General features: G+C 35.2%; 1 protein-coding gene across 1 annotated transcript in view; it reads right to left on the bottom strand.

The window, feature by feature from the left end:
* Positions 1-19,746, bottom strand: part of DNAH17 (dynein axonemal heavy chain 17) — a 288,979-nt gene that overhangs the window by 7,417 nt on the left and 261,816 nt on the right. Inside the window, exons 71-75 of the mRNA XM_074260267.1 lie at positions 18,130-18,323; positions 12,607-12,755; positions 12,369-12,496; positions 11,896-12,123; positions 1,516-1,707 (exon numbers count right to left, since the gene is read on the bottom strand). Coding sequence (XP_074116368.1) covers positions 1,516-1,707; positions 11,896-12,123; positions 12,369-12,496; positions 12,607-12,755; positions 18,130-18,323 — 891 coding nt within the window. The remainder of the gene's footprint in view (positions 1-1,515; positions 1,708-11,895; positions 12,124-12,368; positions 12,497-12,606; positions 12,756-18,129; positions 18,324-19,746) is intronic.

The following is a 19,746-nucleotide window of genomic DNA, read 5'->3' on the forward strand; positions in this document are numbered from 1 at the left end:
CTGCAGGCAATGATCTCTTTACAAACATCACTAGGTATAAGGACCTCTCACCTTGGTTTCTCTTTTTTTTTTTTTTTTTTTTTTGAGGCTGGGGTTAAGGACTTGCCCAAGGTCACATAGCTAGGAAGTGTTAAGTGTCTGAGACAGATTTGAACTTGGGTCCTCCTGAATTCAAGGCTGGTGTTCTATCCACTGCGCCACCTAGCTGCCCCTTGGTTTCTCTTTTCAACACTAGCTGTCTTGGTTGTTCTGCTTTTTAAGTGGAAGGAAACAGAGCAACTTTAAACAGCTTCAGCCATTTATGATCTGCTTTGGCATTTATAAAAATGCTCATTGAATAAAATGATCCTTGCCTTCATGGATTTTGGAATCTAGTAAGGAGTCTGGCAGAATTAATTGATAGATGTATGAATTTAAAAAGGTGAAAACCTAAGTGCAGGGTGGGGGGAATATTTTTTTATTGGGAATCAAAATAAGCTTTATGGAGGCTGTGAAATCTGAGCATGGCCTTAAAGAATAAGAAAAAATCAATTGAAGGTAGAAAGTGAGAGAGCCTACAGGAGTAGAAATAGTAATGAGAACAGTAATGGAGAATGACATACCTGGAGTTAAGTCCTAAGGTTACAACTAGAAAGATTACCACCAAACTGCAGAATCTTAACTCTAGGCTAAGGAATTTAAACTTTTGGCACTGGGGAGCAATTCAAGGGTCTGAGCAGAGGGGTAAAGTGGCTATATTGAGGCATAATCAATCTGATATGAAAGGAGGATAGTTTCGAAGGTACCAGAAAGAGTATCTTCAATGAAGACCTGATAGGTTAACAGGTGAGACATTTGTTGTTTAGCTATTTCAGTCATTATCTAATTCTCAGTGATTCCATTTGGGAGTTTCTTATCAAAAGATACTGGAGTGGTTTGCCATTTCCTTCTCCAGTTCATTTTACAGATGAGGAAACTGAGGCAAATAAGATTAAGTGACTTTCCTCAAGTCACATTGCGGCTATGTGTCCAAGGCTGAATTTGAACTTGGGGTTTCCTGACTTCAGGCCTGGTATTCAATTGTGCCATTTAGCTGCCCTCTAATAATTAAGAGTAGTGACAACTGCATTAAAGAGAGTTGTGGAAATGAAAAGGAAGCCATGTATAGATTGATTTTTTTTCCCTCCATCAAGGCACAAGACATCTACTGTTGATTTATACAGAAAATCCCTTCAACCAGGTACACCTGGTACATCCCTCATTGTCACTGTGTATTCTAGGGTTGGCATGTGGTGGAGCATTTTCAGGAGCCAAAGATAATGCTTCTGCCTTCTGACTTTCCCCTATGCAACTCCTTTCCTGACACCAGACAGGGCTTGCCCTCATGTGGTGAGGTTAACAAAAAACTGATAGGAGACAGAGAGCAGTCATGCTAATAAACCCACAACCTCAGGGAGGAAAAATTGACTTTGTGATCATCATGTAACTTGCTCTTCTTAGGCAAGCCTTTTTTTTTTTTTTTTTTTTTTTTTTTACCTTGGGATTTGCTTCCAGGTAATTAAAAAGAACACTGATAGAGATAGTTAGGTCTCCATTGTTGAAAGGGTAGATTCTGTTCCAACCTTGAGCTCCAAATTTACGCCTCTCTGCCACTACAGCGTGGAAATAACAGAGGGCAAACAGTATGCATTTAAATTCAATTTCCTTGGTGCACATTTCCAATGTATCCTAAGAAAGAGATAGGTTAAAAAAGTCAGATCCTAAGTTTTTATTCTTTTTTTTAAATGACTTTTTATTTACCAGATATATATGCATGGGTAATTTTACAACAATGACAATTGCAAAACCTTATGTTCCAATTTTTCCCCTTCTTCCCCTACCCCCTCCCCAGATGGCAGGTTGACCACTACATGTTAAATATGTTAAAGTATAAATTAAATACACTATATGTATACATGTCCAAACAGTTATTTTGCTATACAAAAAGAATCGGACTTTGAAATAGTGTACAATTAGCCTGTAAAGGAAATAAAAAATGCAGGCGGGCAAAAATAGAGGGATTAGGAATTCTATGTAGTGGTTCATAGTGATCTCCCAGAATTCTTTTGCTGGGTGTAGCTGGTTCAGTTCATTATTGCTCTATTGAAACTGATTTGGTTCATCTCATTGTTGAAGAGGGCCATGTCCATCACAATTGATCATCATATAGTATTGTTGTTGAAATATACAACGATCTCCTGGTTCTGCTCATTTCACTCAGCATCAGTTCATGTAAGTCTCTCCAGGCCTTTCTGAAATCATCCTGCTGGTTATTTCTTACAGAACAGTAATATTCCATATTCATATACCACAATTTATTCAGCCATTCTCCAATTGATGGGCATCTGCGTAGTTTCCAGTTTCTGGTCACTAAGTTTTTATTCTAAAGGTTAGACTAACCCATCCTTGTATAATAAAATTTCAACAAAGAGAGAATAAAGGAAGTGATATTTTGCTTGGGAAGGGCATCAAGTTTTTCTATTAATGGAATGTTGGCCAAATACTTTACTAAGAAACTGAATAATCTGCTAATTGCCAGGCAAATCTCAATAATTTAATTGAGGGGTGAAAGATGAGATGAGCATATTGATTTAGTGAAAAGATTGAAATAATTTACAAAGAAGATATGGTTTTATTATTTTCAAATACATAGAATAATAAAACTTCAAAGCTGTGATCAAGCTGAGAACTCTAACATACCTATATCTTACAAGTTTGTTTTGAGGATCAAATGAGGTAGCACTATATAAATGTTGGCTATTGTTATTATCATTGTAAATGACTATATAAGTTCATTTATATTTATCATTATTGAGCAATTTTTGCAATATAAATATGCTTTGGTGCTTTTAAAAAGTTTGTCAAAATGAACTTACCATTTTATTAGTATTATAATTGTGTTTTTTGCCTTTCTTTATATTTCCAGAGTGAATACAGTGTCTGTTGCTTAATGTATTCTTGTTTTCTGACTGTAATAAAACATACTGATTTGATTGAACCTTAAATTTTTTTTTTAGGGGAGCTCTTCAAAGATTTGACTTTTTTTTTTTTTTTGGAGGGATGAATTATTTCACTATGTGTTCCCTGGTCATTTTTTATTTTTATTTTCAAAATATATGCATATATAGTTTTAGCATTTACCCTTACAAAACCTTGTGTTGCAATTTTTTTTTTCTTTCTCCCCTACCCCTACCTTTATTTGATGGCAAATAATCCAATATATGTTAAACATGTGCAATTCTTCTATACATATTTCTATAATTATCATACTGCAAAAGAAAAATCAGATCAAAAAGGAAAATATGAGAAAGAAAACAAAAAGCAAGCAAACAAGAACAAAAAAGTGAAAATATTGTGTTGTGATCCATACTCAGTTCCCATAGTCCTCTCTCTGGATACAGAGGTCTCGCTCCATCACAAGTCTATTGGAACTGGTATGAATCACCTTGCTATTGAAAAGAGCCACTTCTGTTAGAATCAATCACCATATAATCTTGCTGTTGCTGTGTACAATGTTCTCCTGGTTCTTCACTTCACTTAACATCAGTTCATGTAAGTCTCTCCAAGCCTTTCTGAAATTAGCCTGCTGATTGTTTCTTATAACATTTAATTGCCATAATTTATTCAGCTACAACTCCAATTGAGTGGGCAACCACTCAGTTTTCAGTTTCTTTTCACTACAAAAAGGGCTGCTACACACATTTTTGTACATGTGGGTCCTTTTCCCTTTCTTATGTCTTTATGTAGAAACACTGCTGGATAATTCTTTGAACATAATTCCAAATTGCTTTCCAGAATGGTTTAATCAGTTCACAACTCTACCAACAATGTTTGTCTCAGTTTTCCCTTCCAACATTCATCATTACCTTGTCCTGTTATCCAATCTGAGAGGTGGTTCCTAAGAGTTAGTTTGCACTTCTCTGATCAATAGAGATTTAGAGCATTTTTTCATATGACTAGAAATGCTTTTAATTTCTTCATATGAAAATTGTTCATATTCTATGACCATTTATCAATTGGAGAATGGCTTGTGTTCTTATGACTTTGAGTCAATTCCCTATATATTTTAGAAATGCAGCCTTTATCAGAACCTTTTGATATAAAGATTTTTTTTTCCCAGTTTGTTGCTTTTCTTCTCATCTTGTCTGCATTAGTTTTGTTTGTACAAAACCTTTTAAAATTAATATTATAAAAATTGTCCATTTTGCATTCCATAATGTACTCTAGTTCTTTTTTGGCCACCAATTCCTTCCTTCTCCACAGATCTCAGAGGTAAACTATGCTTTGGGTTTTTTGGTTTTTGGGGGTTTTTTTTGGATTTGCTTATAATGTCATACTTTATGTCTAAATAATGAACCCATTTCAACCTTATCTTGGTATAGGGTGTTAGGTGTGGGTCAATGCCTAGTTTCTGCCATACTAATTTCCAAATTTCCCAGCACTTTTTGTCAGATAGTGAGTTCTTATCTCAGAAGCTAGGGACTTTAATTTATCAAACACTAGATTACTATAGTCATTGACTATTATGTCTTTTGAACCTAACCTATTTCATTGATCAACTACTCTATTTCTTAGTCAGTACCAAATGGTTTTGATAACCACTGCTTTATAATATACTTTTATGTCTGGTACCTTCATTTGCATTTTTTAATTAATTCCCTTGAAATTCTTGACTTTTTTTTTCTAGCTCTATAAAATAATTTCTTGGGAGTTTGATTAGTATAGCACTGAAATAGATTAATTTATGTAGAATTTTAATTTTTATTAATTAGCTCAGCCTACCCATAAACACTTGATATTCTTGCAGTTGATTAGATCTGACTTTTATTTATGTCAAAGGTGTTTTGTAATTGTGTTCATATAAATCTTAACTTTGCCTTGGTAGGTAGATTCCAAAATGTTTTCTATTATCTACAGTTATTTTAAATGGAATTTCTCTTTTTATCTCTTGCTGCTGGACTTTGTTGGCAACATATAGAAATGCTGATAGTTTATGTGAATTTATTTTGTATCCTGCAACTTTGCTAAAGTCGTGAATTGTTTCTAGGAGTTTATTAGTTGATTCTCTAAGAGTCTCTAAGTATACCATGATATCATCTACAAAGAGTAATTAGATTCTCATCACTTGCTCTAATTCCTTTAACTTGTTTTCCTTTTCTTATTGCTAAAGCTAATATTTCTAATACAATATTAGATAATAATGGTGATACTGGGCAACCTTGTTTCACCCCTGATCTTATTGGGAATATTTCTAGTTTATCCCCATTACATATGATACTTGCTGATAGTTTTAAATAGATGCTACTGATTATCTTAAGGAAAACTCCATTGGTTCCTATGCTTTCTAGTATTTTTAATAGGAATGGGTATTAGATTTTTTCAAATGCTTTTTCTGTATCTATTGAGATAATCATATGATTTCTGTTAATTTGATTATTAATATAGTCAATTATGCTAATGGTTTTCCTAACATTGAATCAGCCCTGCATCTCTGGTAAAAATCCTACATTGGTCATGGTATATTATCCTGGTGATAACTTGCTATAATTTCTTTGCTAATATTTTATTAAAAATTTTTGCTTTAGGGAAATTGGTCTATGATTTTCTTTCTCTATTTTGACCCTACCTGGTTTAAGTATTAGTGCCATGTCTGTGTCATAGAAGAAGTTTGCTAGGATACCTTCTTTCCCTATTTTTTTCAAATAGTTTGCATAGTACTGAATTAATTATTCTTTAAATGTTTGATAGAATTCATTTGTAAATCCATCTGGCCCTGGAGATTTTTTCTTAGGGAATTGATTAATAGCTTGTTCAATTTCTTTTTCTAAAATAGGACTATTTAAGTAATTTATTTCCTCTTCTATTAATCTGGGCAATCTATATTTCTGTAAATGTTCATCCATTTTACTTAGATTATCAGATTTATTGGCATACAGATGGGCAAAGTAGCTCCTAATTATTGCTCTAATTTCCTCTTCATTGGTGGAAAGTTCACCCTTTTCATTTTTGATATCAACAATTTGATTTTCTTCTTTCCTTTTTCCTAATCAAATTAACTAAAGATTTATCTATGTTTTTCCCCCCCATAAAACTAGTTTATTATTTCAATAGTTTTCTTTCACTTTTAAAAATCTTCTCTTTTATTTTCAGAGTTTCAAATTTGATATTTAATTGGGGTTTTTAAATTTGTTCTTTTTCTAGGTTTTTTTTTTTAAATTGCATGCCCAATTCATTGATCTTTTCTTTCTCTGTTTTATGCTATAGCATCTAAAGATATACAATTTCCCCTTAGAACTGCTTTGTCTGCATTCTATAAATTTTGGTATGTTGTCTCATCATTGTCATTCTCTAAGATGAAATTATCAGTTGTGTCTATGATTTGTTGTTTCACCTACTCATTCTTTAGGATTATATTATTTAGTTTCCAATTAATTTTTGGTTTATTTTTTCCCTTGTCCTTCATTACATGTAATTTTTATTGTATCATGATCTGGAAACAAAAATACATTTACTGTTTCTGCCTTTCTGCATTTGATTTTGAGGTTTTTATGCCCTAATACATGGTCAGTTTTTGTGTAAGTTCCATTTTCTCCTTTCAGTTTTCTCCAAAGGTCTATCATACCTAACTTTTCTAAAATTCTATTTACCTCCTTAACTTCTCTCTCATTTATTTTGTGCTTCAAGTTATCTACTTCTGATAGAGCAAGAGATCCCCCATTAGCATAGTTTTGCTTTCTATTCATTCTTGAAGCTCTCAACTTCTCCTTTAGGAATTCAGATGCTATACCACTTGGTGCATATGTTTAAGTATTAATAATACTTAATTATCTGTGGTATCCTTTAGCAAAATGTAGTTCCTTTCTTATCTCTTTTAATTAGATTTATTTTTGCTTTTGCTTGATTTGAGATCAGAATTGCTTTCTTTGTTTTTTGTTTTTGTTTTTGTTTTTTGTTTTTTTTTAACTTCGGCTAAAGCATGATAGTTCTGCTCCAGCCTTTTACCTTTACTCTGTGTGCATCTCTCTGCTTTAAATGTGTTTCTTGTAAACAACATATTGTAGGATTCTGGCTTTTAATCCAGTCTGCTATACACTTCCATTTTATAGGAGAATTTATCCCATTCACATTTACAATTAAAATGATTAAATCTGAATTTCTTACCATCTTATTTTCTCCAAGTTAGACTTTTCTCTTTCCTTTTCTCCTTTCCCTCTTCCCCAGTATTTTGCTTCTGACCACCACCTCTCTCAAACAGCCCTCCCCTTTTACAGCCCCTTCCCCTTCCTTATACTTTTCCCTTCTACTTCTGTTCTCTCTTCTATTAGCCTCTGCGCCTTTCCTTTCCTCTTTCCCCTCCTAGTTCCCTATAGAGTGAGACATATGTCTGATATTCTTTGTGAGCCAAATCTGATGATATTAAGGTTCACACAGTACTCATTCCCCTCCTTCCTTTCCTTCAATTGCAATAGGTCTTTTTTGCCTCTTCATGTGAAGTAATTTATCCGATTTTACCTCCCCTTTCCTTTTCTTTCAAGACAATCCCTTTTCTACCCTAGTTTCTTGTTAATAGTCATCACATTAAAGTCAACTTATATCTAAACCCTCTAAGTATACCTCTAACAAAGTTACAGTTCTCAAGAGTTAAACATATCTTCTTTTCTTTCCTTTTTTTACCTTTTTATGCTTCTCTTGAGTTTTATATTTGAAGATCACATTTTCTGTTCAGCTCTGTTCTTTTCATCAAAAATAAATGAAATTCACATATTTCATTGAATGTCCATTCCTCCCCCCCCCCCCCCCCGAAAGATAGTGCTTCATTTTACTGAATAGTTGCTGCTTGGCTGCTTTCCAAGCTCCTCTGCCCTTCAAAATATCATATGCCAGGTCCTTCAATCCTTTAAAGTCAAAGCTGGTAGGTTCTAGGTAATACTGATTGTGGCTCCTCGATATTTGAATTCTTTCTGGATGCTTGCAGTATTTTCTCCTTGATCTGATAATTCTGAAATTTAGTTATGATTTTCTTAGAGTTTTCATTTCAGAAAGTGATCAGTGGATTCTTTCAATGGGTATTTTACCCTCTGGTTTTAGGATATCAGCCTGGTTCTTCTTAATGATTTCTTGTCTAGGCTTTTTTCTTTTTTTTTTTTTAATCATGGTTCCAATAATTCTTAGGTTATTTCTCCTGGATCTGTTTTCTAGGTCAATTGTTTTTCTGATGAGGTATTTTACAGTTTCTTCTATTTTTTCATTTTTTTGATTTTTTTTAACTGATTCTTGATGTCTCATTGAGTCATTCATTTACATTTGTTCAATTATAATTTTTAGGGAATTATTTTCTTCAATTAGCTTTTTAATCTCCTTTTGCATTTGGCCAATTGAACTTTTAAATATGAGTTCTGTTCATTGGATTTTTTTTTTTCATTTCAGAAATGCTGTTTTTCAAGGAGTTGTTTTCTTTTTCCATTTAATTAAATCTATTTTTTAATGAATTCTATTCTTTTTCTATTTTGCTGAATCTATTTCTTAAGGAGTTTTCTTCATATAATTTGTTTCCTTTTCCAAACTCTCCTGCAAAGTTCTAATTTCCTTTCTCCATTTTTTTTTTCTAATTCTCTTTTAAGATCCTTTTTGAATTCTTCCAATAGAGTCTTGTGAGATGAAGTAACCTCAGGGGCTTCATCTGGAAACATTTTGCCTTTAGTGTACTCAGGGTTTGAGGTCTGTTCTTCCTTGTCTCCATAAAAACTAACTATTATAGTCAGATCTCTTTTTGATTTTTTGCTTAGTTTTTAAAAGTTGAAGTTTGCTCTTAGAGCAAAGGGAATATTGTCCCAAGCTTTCTCTATAGACAGTGCCAGGCATAGAAAAAGCCAGAAGACTTCTGGCTCAGTCACTGGCTCGGTTATGATGTTTGAGCAAATTATTAGTTCATTTTTCATTTCAACTTTCTTCTCTTGAGAATGACAGGGGTAGACTAGATGATTTTTAAGGCTTATTCTCTCCCTTTCCTTGGTTCTCACTTGGTGCCAGGGTAGTCTGAATCAATGAGTTATCATTATTAAGTGAGTTGGATCCATAGCTACTGGAACAAATGCAAGTATTGTTGGAAATTGATAGGCTCTGTCTTGTATTTCAGAGGGACAAAGCAAATGCTAAAGTTCTCTTGAATTGGATTTCTCTATAGGAAAGCATGAAAAGAACAGAAGCATCTTTGTACCTCAATTACCATCTAGTCTCTTTTCTTTTGAATGTGAAAGTTTTGGTTTGAGGAAAGTGAGGGATACCAGCTCTTCTCAACCTCTGGCCCCTTTTTCCCAAAATTCAACTTTCTGCCTGAAAACTCCAGGAAATAAAATTAAGAAAACAAGAGAGAAATTGGGCAAATGGAAGAGGAGGGTCTTGGCCAGAAAATAAATGTTGCCTGCCAGCTCCAAACAGAAGGTTATAGGAAACCTAATGGAGAGTAGAGGGAGGGAAGGAGAAGATTACAGCAATTCACAGAAAGCAAAGGTTTTTAACCCATGAAATACAAAGAACAATTTAATTCTTTAGAGTTGACACCAGAAGTCTATGTTTGGCGCATTCACTTTATATTCTTTTTGGGCCTTTGAGACATGCCAAAGAGCAATTCCAGTTTGACCAATCATAAAACGTTTTATAGATAATAGATAACTCTGCATTGGGGGATTTTGCAGAAGTTTTTGAAACAGGCCATCTTGGCTACTGGCATAAGGCATTTTTACAAAAACTTATCAGATAACTTGGACAAGGTGTAAAGATGCCCCAAGAGCAAATATTATAGTAGGCAGTGAGAAAGCATCTTTAGTCATCTTGTTCATTTTAGGCCTTTATATCTTGAAGTGATTAGGAATATTTAGTTCCTTAACCAAGAAGAGAATTCACTCATAGGATTTAGAGTTAGAAGGAACCTAATTCCTTCTGAGCTCTAATTCAATTGATTGAATTCCTTGAGAGCAAGGACTGTCTCTGCCTTTCTTTAAATCCTCAGTGCTTAGCACAGTGCCTGAAACATAGAAGGCATTTAAAAAGTATTTTTTTTACTCACTCATGGACCTGCTTCCCCCTCATTTTATAGAAGAGGGAATGGAGGCCCAAAGAAGGACTAGCCCAAAGTCACATGGAAAACAAGATACAGAGTCAGGATTCAAATCCTGGAAAAAGGATTATAAACTTATAGCAAAAAAGGCCAGAGGCCTAACTGATTTACTACTTCTTTACTTTTTTTACTTCTTTACTCTTTCTTACAGATGAAAAAACCGAAGTCCTGAGAGGTTAACCAGTTTGTTTGAAATCACATAAGTATTTTACGTGTCATCTTTGACCACAGGGTTTTTATTTTTGAAAGGACACACAGATACTAAAGCTTAGAGTTGAGATTTGAACACAGAGTCCATGTTCTTTCCACTGTAGTGAACTGCCTTCCTATTTATTCCACATATTTATCAGTCCCTCCACTAAGGAGTGGGGATTCAGAGAAAAACAAACACATAAGTAATAAAGTGAAAAGGCACAAGGATCTTATGACAAGTGGGAACATAAGAAATGAAAAAAGTTACCATGTGAGTTGAATGACAATGTAGGAGATAATCAATAGATAATCAACTGCTCAAGTGAATGGTTTGAACAACAAATGCTATGGATTTTAAGAAAGAAGTCAGTATGGGATTGGATTGTCAGTCTTTATGGAATAGGTAGTATTGGGCTGTGCCTTGAAGAATTTTCATAAATGAAAATAAATGGCATGACATTCACAGTGGAATCAATATCACAAGCAGAAATATGCTTCCTGTCATTAGGTGAGTAGACCAGTGTGGCCAGATGATTTTGAAAGAGTAGATTGGGACCAAATTGTGGAAGGCCTTGAAAGCCAACCTAAGTAGTGTGGGATTTATAACATAGGCAATTAGGTGGTCATTGCTAGAGTCCAGGCTGAACTAGATGGTGGCTTTCAAAGTTTAAAGAAGAGGAGGAATGCTCGTGATGCTGCAGAAGTAGAATAAAGAAGCATCTGTAAATGAATGGATATACCAGATAAGGAAAAACAAAAGTAAAAATTTGGAAAATGAGGACAGTGATGACCTTGTTGAAAATAGGGAAGATCAGCTTCGTTCCCATATGGATGAATTATCATATAAATGAAGTATAATAAACATATGTCTGTATATTCAAGGTGTCACAAAGGTTTCGGTGCAGTTTTAAGCTATTTAGGTAAGACATTAAATAGTTAAGTGACATAACTACATAGCTTAACAAAATAAGCTTCTAAAGCTTAAAAATGCACTAAGACTTTTGGGGCAACCTGTATATGCATATGCATACACAAATGAAGGAGTTCCATTGCAAAATGTTTTGCTTTCCAAAGTAATTCCCTTTAGAGTTGTTCCTTTAAATAATCTCTTCTGTTGCATTAGAAGTGATTCACTTTTCTTTTTCTTTTCTTTTCTTTTCTTTTCTTTTCTTTTCTTTTCTTTTCTTTTCTTTTCTTTTCTTTTCTTTTCTTTTCTTTTGGCTGAGGCAATTGGAATTAAGTGACTTGCCCAGGGTCACATAGCTAGGAAGTATTAAAGTGTCTGAGGCCAAATTTGAACTCAGATCCTCCTGACTTCAGGGCTGTGCCACCTAGCTGCCCCGTGATTCATTTTTCTAAATTTCTCATTATACAAGCATTTCAGGCGCATGTCTGTTTTGCAATGAAAGACCATGTGTTGTACATATTTTTACTTTGTATGTGTGTGTGTGATAGTCAAAGTTGGTGTGTTGGTTATTGGTGAATGGCCCTTAGGGACTTCCTAGAAATAATATTTCGAGGCATGGGAGAGAAAAGAGAGGAGGGCCTTGCCAAAAAAACAATCATACCTGTGTAAAGAGGTCCAAGGCTTTGTGCAGGTTAGCATGCATGCCTGTAGGAGGCTCATTTGTGATTTTTATGGCATTTTCCAGGAGGCCCTGTGGTATGATGTGAACTTCAGGGCATGGTGCAGGTTCTGCACTGATGTATACTCGATAATCATCATGGCTTCCTGTGCTATATTTCTCTACTTTCTTATCCAAAGTGCTCAACCACCTGGCAACAAGATGGATGTTCTACAAACAAAATTAGATTAATTGATTGATCATCTTCAATTCTGCTATCTCCCCATTCCCTCTCAGTGAACATTTTCCATTTTTTGTTTGCTTGTTTTGTGCCAACTTCTAGGTTTTTAAATTTTCTTTTAATCTTCAAACTCTTGGGTCAGTGGATCCAGATTAATTAATAAATATGGCTGGCTAAATTTTTTGCACATGAGAGGGGCTGCCTTCCTGGAGAGGCCAAGGTTCCCATCAAGTACCTGCAGAATGACCCAGTGTCCTTCCTCAGATGCCACATCCAGAGCATTTTCAGCCACCACCTCTTGTCCCTGTCCCAAGGATACATTATGGATTTTCCCATTGTCAATGGTAAATCCCAGCTTTTGTCCTGAGAGAAAGAAAAACAGGAAAACCACAGGGCTGGAAAAATTCCAGAGGTTGAGGCATGGTTATCAACAACAAAATGTTCCACAGATGTTATTATTGGGAACAACTTACCTAATGCTTCCACGTCTTTCAGGGGGTCAACCCCTGGAGAAAGGATGAAGAAGATCGGGGTAGAAGGGCTGCTCTCCTCATAAGACTTGGAAAACTCAACACTCCGTCCTTCCACATACTTGGTCCCCATCTTCTCTTCCACAAAGTTTCTGAAGAATATGTTCTTCATTAGATATGAAAAGAGGGGCCAGAGAATGCTCCAAGAGCAATGGGGGAGTTGAGTGGATTGTAACAACACCAATCAAAGGGCCAAACAAAGGTGGGAAGGCCATTTGCCCAGGAGCTTCCCAAGCAAGAGAACATTTGGCAGGAAGGAGGAGGAGATAGGTATCTATTCTACAAGGAGGTTGAGGGTTGTGAGGTTTTGATCCTGATTTTAATTTTAAAGGTATATAAATTCAGTTCTGCAGAATTACATAAACATGTAAATTGATAGTATATCTCAGGGGACCTTGGTACCAAAAGACCCCATGGAATTGTATGCCTATCCATATTTGACAGATTCAATTTAGCTTCACTATAGTCATTTATGTAAGTGGGACATGAGTTTATGAATAATCCAGGTTGAAAAAAATTTGTTACAAATTAAGACAACTGTGGTACCACTTCACAACTACCCAGTTGACTAAGGTGACAAGAAATGAAAATGATAAATGTTGAAAGAGATGTGAGAAAATTGGGACACTAGTGCATTATTGATGGAGTTATGAACTGATCTAGAATGGAGAGCAATTTTTCAACTATGCCCAAAGGGCTATCAAACTGTGGATAGTGTTTGATGCAGTAGTTTCACTACTGGTTCCGTATCCCCCCAAAATAAAAATCCTAAAAGAGAAAAAAGGAATCATCTGTACAAAAATGTTTGTAGCAGTTCTTTTTGTGGTGGCAAGGAATAGGAAATTGAGGAATCACTGAATAATCGAGGAATCACTGAATAAGTTATGATATATGAATGTAATGGAATATTATTGTTCCGTTAGAAATGATTAACAGGCTGATTTCGGAAAAGCCTGGGAAGATGCTGAGTGAAGGGATTGAAACCAAGAGAACATTGTATACAGCAAAATTGTGTTATGATTAACTATGATAGACTTAGATCTTTTCAGCAATACAGAAATCCAAGACAATTCCAACAAATAAATTTGGTTTGGAAAATGAAATCTATATCCAGAGAGAGAACTATGGAGACTTTTGCCAAAGAGAATGGCCTTGTAAATTCTTCATATGACTGAACCCCAGCTTTTGGTGCCTGCCATCACTTACATCGTGATATAAAATCTCATTTTATCCTCACAACAAGTAGATGCCATTGTTATCCTAATTTTACATAACAGAAAATGGAAGCTGAGAGATTTGTCCAGGAGCTCACAAAAATAAGTGCCTGAGACAAAATTAGAACCCAATAATGAAAGGCCCCCATATATACGAAAATATCCATAGTGGCAATTTTTTTTTTCAACAGCAAAGAACTGCAAAGCAGATGCCCATCAATTAGAGAATAGTTAAACAAAGTGTGGTACATTGAATGCATGGGAATATTATTGTGTTGTAGGAAATGTGGAATACAGATAAGCAATGAAAGACTTATGAACTGATGCAAGTGAAGTAAACAGAATCAAGAATTGTATACAAACACAGTGGCTACAACAATGTAAATTGAAACAATGCTTCAAAATTCTGATGCATCCTACTTTGTGATATACTGAGTGATAGATTTAAAATCAGGTGATATGAATTCAAATTCTGGCTCTGCTACTAACTACCAATGTGACAAACTTTCTGGTCCTCAGTCTCAATTTTTTTGAAGAAATATTTAGGGTTAAGATTAAGACTTAAGATTACACAGTTAGTGTCTGAGTTTAGATTTGAACTCAGGTCCTTCTGACTCCAGGACTCTATCCATTGAGCCACAACCTGCCCCTTTTCATGTTTTTAATGGTTTAGGTCACATAATTTCTAAGGTCCATAAAAGCCCTTATCAGCTTCCCAGTTTTTGTTTCACTAAGGGGAATTTGCTGGGCATATGGCAATAATTGCATTTCTATTCCTTTGAGGAAATGACTTGCTGTCATAAATTTTTATTACTCATTTATTTATTTTTACACTTACTACCCTTGTTTTCATAGGGATCTTCAAAAACTTTTTTTTGAACTATTGGAATTAAATTTACAACCAATGTGCTAATACTAATACATATAATACATATAATAATAATAATACATATATAATACATATAAGAAATTGAAATAGAACTTACCAGAACCCCACACCAGAAATGAATTCCAAAAAATCTACTGGCCTCAGGATTGCAGGGGAGAGAATATTTAGGTAAAGGCAGAATTGTCACCCATGATGGTCATAAACCAGCTCTATTTATCCTTTAAGGAGTGGGAGGCCAGGTATGGCTCTATCTGGGGAGCTTGAAGTAGCTTCAGTTGCCATGGTCAACTATTTCTTTGCATTCCCTTTTCTATTTTTTTCTGTGTGACCTTCTTGGCTACTAACTAAGAATGGCAGCTAGGAGTCCATGTGACATGTCAGTGTTTTCTCATGTCTGTGAATTCATAATTAGATACAATTTTGTATCCCCAGAGATTAGCAAAATGCCTTGCACAAGGTAGCCATTGAATAAATGTGGCTAATACAATTTAGAACTGGAAGAGACCATATAGATGATCTGGCTCAAGGCCCTTATTTTATTGAAGTGGAATGAGATCCAGACAGATCAAGTGAGCTGCCCTTTTTGAAAGTCATACAGACACTTAAATAGGAGATTTGTGCTAGAACTGGCCAGGACTTAGCCAGAACCTATTGTTAAATTTTCAGTATGAGTGTTTATGACTGAGAGATTGACTTGATTACTTGTTTTGTTGATTGTCTACACCTAAGAAAGTGATGGCAAAAATGTAGATTTACATATATATAGATTAAAAATATAGATTAAATTTAAAGGTTTATTAGACACCTTGCTATTTGAGACCAGTTTTCCTATCTGTTGGCTCCTTAATTATTTTTTTCTGATAGAATGCAGGCAGCCAAATTTCCCCAAAACACTCATCTCCATGCTAGAATTCCCCTTTGGTAAAGTGGAAGTCTCACACCACCTAGCGACAAAGTATTAATAATAATTTACCAGTATACCTTAGTCCCTATATCTCTGGAGTCCTTTCTGGAACTGTTCTCATAGATCTCATCACTAGCACCAAGAAGGTCAAGTCAAGTCCTTCCTATTTGCTTGCCAAACCTAGTTTGTGTAACTTTGACACTTAGCTAATTATGTTCCATCACTCAGTAGCTAATTTTTCTAATCCCACATCACTTACCAAATGGGATCCAATATTTTCTTATCATATTATATTTCTAATGTGCTACTAAATGAAATATTCTAGGCAGAGAACTATCAAGCCCAAGTGATCCACTAACTTAAAAGTATTTAACAGGTGATTACAGACATTCATTGCCTGTCTGTCTGTCTGTTTTCTTCTCCCTCTATTCCTCCTCAGCCCCTCCTTCCCTGCTTCCTTGCTTTACCCTTCTCCCCCTCTGCCCTATCCATCTCCCGTTTCCCCCCTCTTCCTATCCTTCTCCCCTTCCCTTCTCCTCGTCCCTCTACCCTTCTCCCCATCCTTCTTTCCCTCTCCCTCTCCCTCTCTTGGGTTCCTTCCCTTCTTCTTTGTCTGTCTGTCTCTCTTTGTGTCTCTTCTGCCTCTCTGTTATTCTTACTTTCAGTTTCAACTTTTGATAGGAAACAACATTTAGAACTGTATAAAAGTGAAATGGGCTCAAAAGGCAGCAGTGGATAAAAGATGAATATCTTTTTTATCTGAGGCAACAAGATGGTACAGGGAATAGAAAGCTGGACCTGGACTCAAGAAGACCTGAGTTCAAATTTGACCCAGATACTTACTAGCCTTGTGAATTTGGACAGTTCCTTAACTGCTGTTTACCTTAATTCCTTGGAAAAGGAAATGGCAAAAACCATTCCAGTACCTTTGCCAAAAAAAATTCCATGGGCAGCACTGGCGTGCTATGGTCCATGGGGTCACAAAGAATTGGATATGGTTGAACATCAATAACCTTTTATCCAATTATCACACATGTTGTGGATGAGCTTCTTGTTCAAGTTTAGGTGGGCAAGACAAATTTTGAGGAACCTTCCCATAGTGCAACAAAAAGAATACTGCATTTAGCATTTGTGGACTCAAATTCAAATCCTGTCTTAATCATTCACTGCTTTTGTGACCTTAGGTAAATTATTCAGTCTCTCTGTTCATCAATTTCCCTACCTGTAAAGGTGATCTCTAAAATTCTACTTTAAATCTAATCTGTAAGTTTTGAGATTCTGATTTCCTCCTTGTCAGATATACCATTAAAATCCACACCAACAGTTGTGTATGATTATTAGAATCAGAAAAGTTTGTGTTTTGTTTTTTGTTTTTAACTAGAGGAGGAAATGTGAATGAAAAAGTTATCTTTCTCCACAGATTCAGGTGACTCCTTACCTGGATTAGTGTTAGGGTAACACTAACACTCATATTTATACTTAAGCTAGTTTGATCCTCTGTTACTATGATAGCTGGAGGGACAAAATATCAGAAGGATTTTATCAATCTTGATAGTTTTAAGGCATTAGGATGAGTCTCTGGAGATTATTGGAAATATTTCAATGTTATTTTTTCCAGAGATTTAGTCATGAACTAGTTCCATTCCCTCCCAAGTCTAGGATTCAGAATTTTGATTCTGGCAAGTTGGTAAATTTGTATCTCTTCCAACTTCTAAGTCATTCTTTCTTTCAGAATGGAAACATTTCTAATTGTTGTGTTTTATCTTAAGAAGAGAAGTAGTGGAGGGGGGGGGATATGATAGCATCTGAACCTGAGTCCAGATAACACTCATCTTCCTGAGTCCATATCTGGTCTCAGATACTTACTAGTAGTATGACTTTGGGCAAGTTTACTTAACCCTGTTTGCCTTAGCTTCCTCATCTGTAAAATGAGTTGGAGAAGGGAATGGCAAACCACTCTCTAGTATCTTTGATAAGAAAACTCCAATTACAGTCACAGAGTCAGATATAACTTAAACAACTGAATAAGAAGAAGGAAGAGTGGACTTATTCTGCATGACACCCCCTAGGCAGGAGCAAGATCAATCAGTGAAAATTACTAAGAGGCAAATTTAGACTTGATTTCAGGAAAATTTCTCAACAGTTAGTTAGAGCTGTCCAGAAATAGAATAGGCCATCTGGAGAGATGGGGCAGTACTTCCCTCCTTTGAGGTGTTCAAACAGAAGTTGGACAACTACTTGTTATGTTATAGTCAGGATGCATTTTGTAGTAAGCATGGATATTCCTTCCAACACTCAAGTTCTTGGATTCTATAATGATGGTAAAAGGAATAAATGGATGAAGGACAGAATTGCTGCATCCCCTACAGAACTGGGCTCATGGCAACCATTCTATCATTCAGATCCTTGCTCAAGCTTTGACTAGAATTCAGATTGGGATGAAGTGTCTGGTTACATACCTGACAGCATAGGTCATTCTGTCTGGTCTCATACACCTCATCATGCAGAGTTTTTGAAGAGCAGTTTTATTTTTCCATTCCTTAGGAAATATTTCCTTTTCTGGGGCTTCAGATTCAACAAATTTTTTCCACCGTTTAGCAGATCCCTCAATGTCATTATCCAGATTTCTGAATTCATCCATTTCCGAGAGAACCTGGGAATGCATGATAACAACTCATTCTATTTCTTCCTTAGCAAAGGTTATTCAAACATGTCTATTTATCAATAATCACTTATTCACATGCAGGACTGTGCTGGGATCTTGGGGGAGACAGATACTTAAAACAAATTCTGATTAAATATTTCCTCCTTCAGCTAAAAATGTTCTTTTGTTGTGGGTTTTTTGGTTTTTTTTTTTTTTTTTTTTTTGTTTTTTAAGTTGGCTACCTGTCTCAGAGCTAGGGGATGAAAAGACGAATGGTATTATAATTAAATCAAAACTATTACCTGATTTTATTTTTTTTAATTGATGAGAAAACTAGGGAAATAGCCTTGAACTATAAGAATGTATGTATGTGTGTACACACATGTGCACACATACACATATACACATACATACTATAATATACTATATACTATACTATGCTATTGTCTATACACACACACAAACATATATATATATATATATATATATATACACATATGCTATTAAATTGTATTGAAAAAGAATTTGGGGGAGACAGCTAGGTGGCGCACTGGATAGACTGGATAGAATGTTGATCCTGGAGTCAGGACCCTGAGTGCAAATCTGGCCTCACACACTTGACTCTACTTGTGAGACCCTAGGCAAGTCACTTAACCCTAATTGCCTCCAAAAAAAAAAAAAAAAAAAGAGCAGAAAAGAAATGAGACAGTTATATTATTTGATCTCCAAAATAGCCTTGTGAGGTAAAAGCTAGTTGTGTCTTCTTCTGACTACTAAAAGTAAAAGCACCAATTAGGGATTATGAACTATTGCTATAGGAAAAAGGAACTATTAATGGCCTTGAACTAAGGTAGTTATTACTCTGGAAACTCAATCTGAAAAATGAGTTTGGAGAACTCCAGAGAATCTCTAAATGTATATTTGATGTCTCTTTCCTCACTGCCACCTCTTCAATAGTATGCTAATTCCTTGAAGGGAGAAACTATTTCATTTTTGCCTTTGTACCTTTTTTGTTCTTGATATAGTACCTTGTACTTATTAAAAGTTAGTTGAATTTAAATTGCACAGGATTAAATTCAACAAGGGAAAACAGCTTAGGAAGAATAAAAATCTGAAACCCCAAAGAGAAACAATTTTTATGAGGAAAAAAAGTTGTCTAAAGAGACTGCCATGGATGCATAGGCAATTTATCAATCAATCAACTTAGACATTTTATAAATCATATATAAGCGAGATCAAAAAGCAAGGCTGGGTAAATATAAAATCAAGGCTTCATCTGATACCTAAACCAGGTAGATCAAAAACTGAGAAAGAAAACTATAGACCAATTTCCTTAATGAATATTGATGCTAAAATCTTAAATAAGATATTAGCAAATAGACTTCAGAAAATCATCCCCAGGATAATACACTATGACCAAGTGGGATTTATA

This window comes from Sminthopsis crassicaudata, chromosome 4 (genome assembly GCF_048593235.1).
Source record: "Sminthopsis crassicaudata isolate SCR6 chromosome 4, ASM4859323v1, whole genome shotgun sequence".
Taxonomy (NCBI): Eukaryota; Metazoa; Chordata; class Mammalia; order Dasyuromorphia; family Dasyuridae; genus Sminthopsis; species Sminthopsis crassicaudata.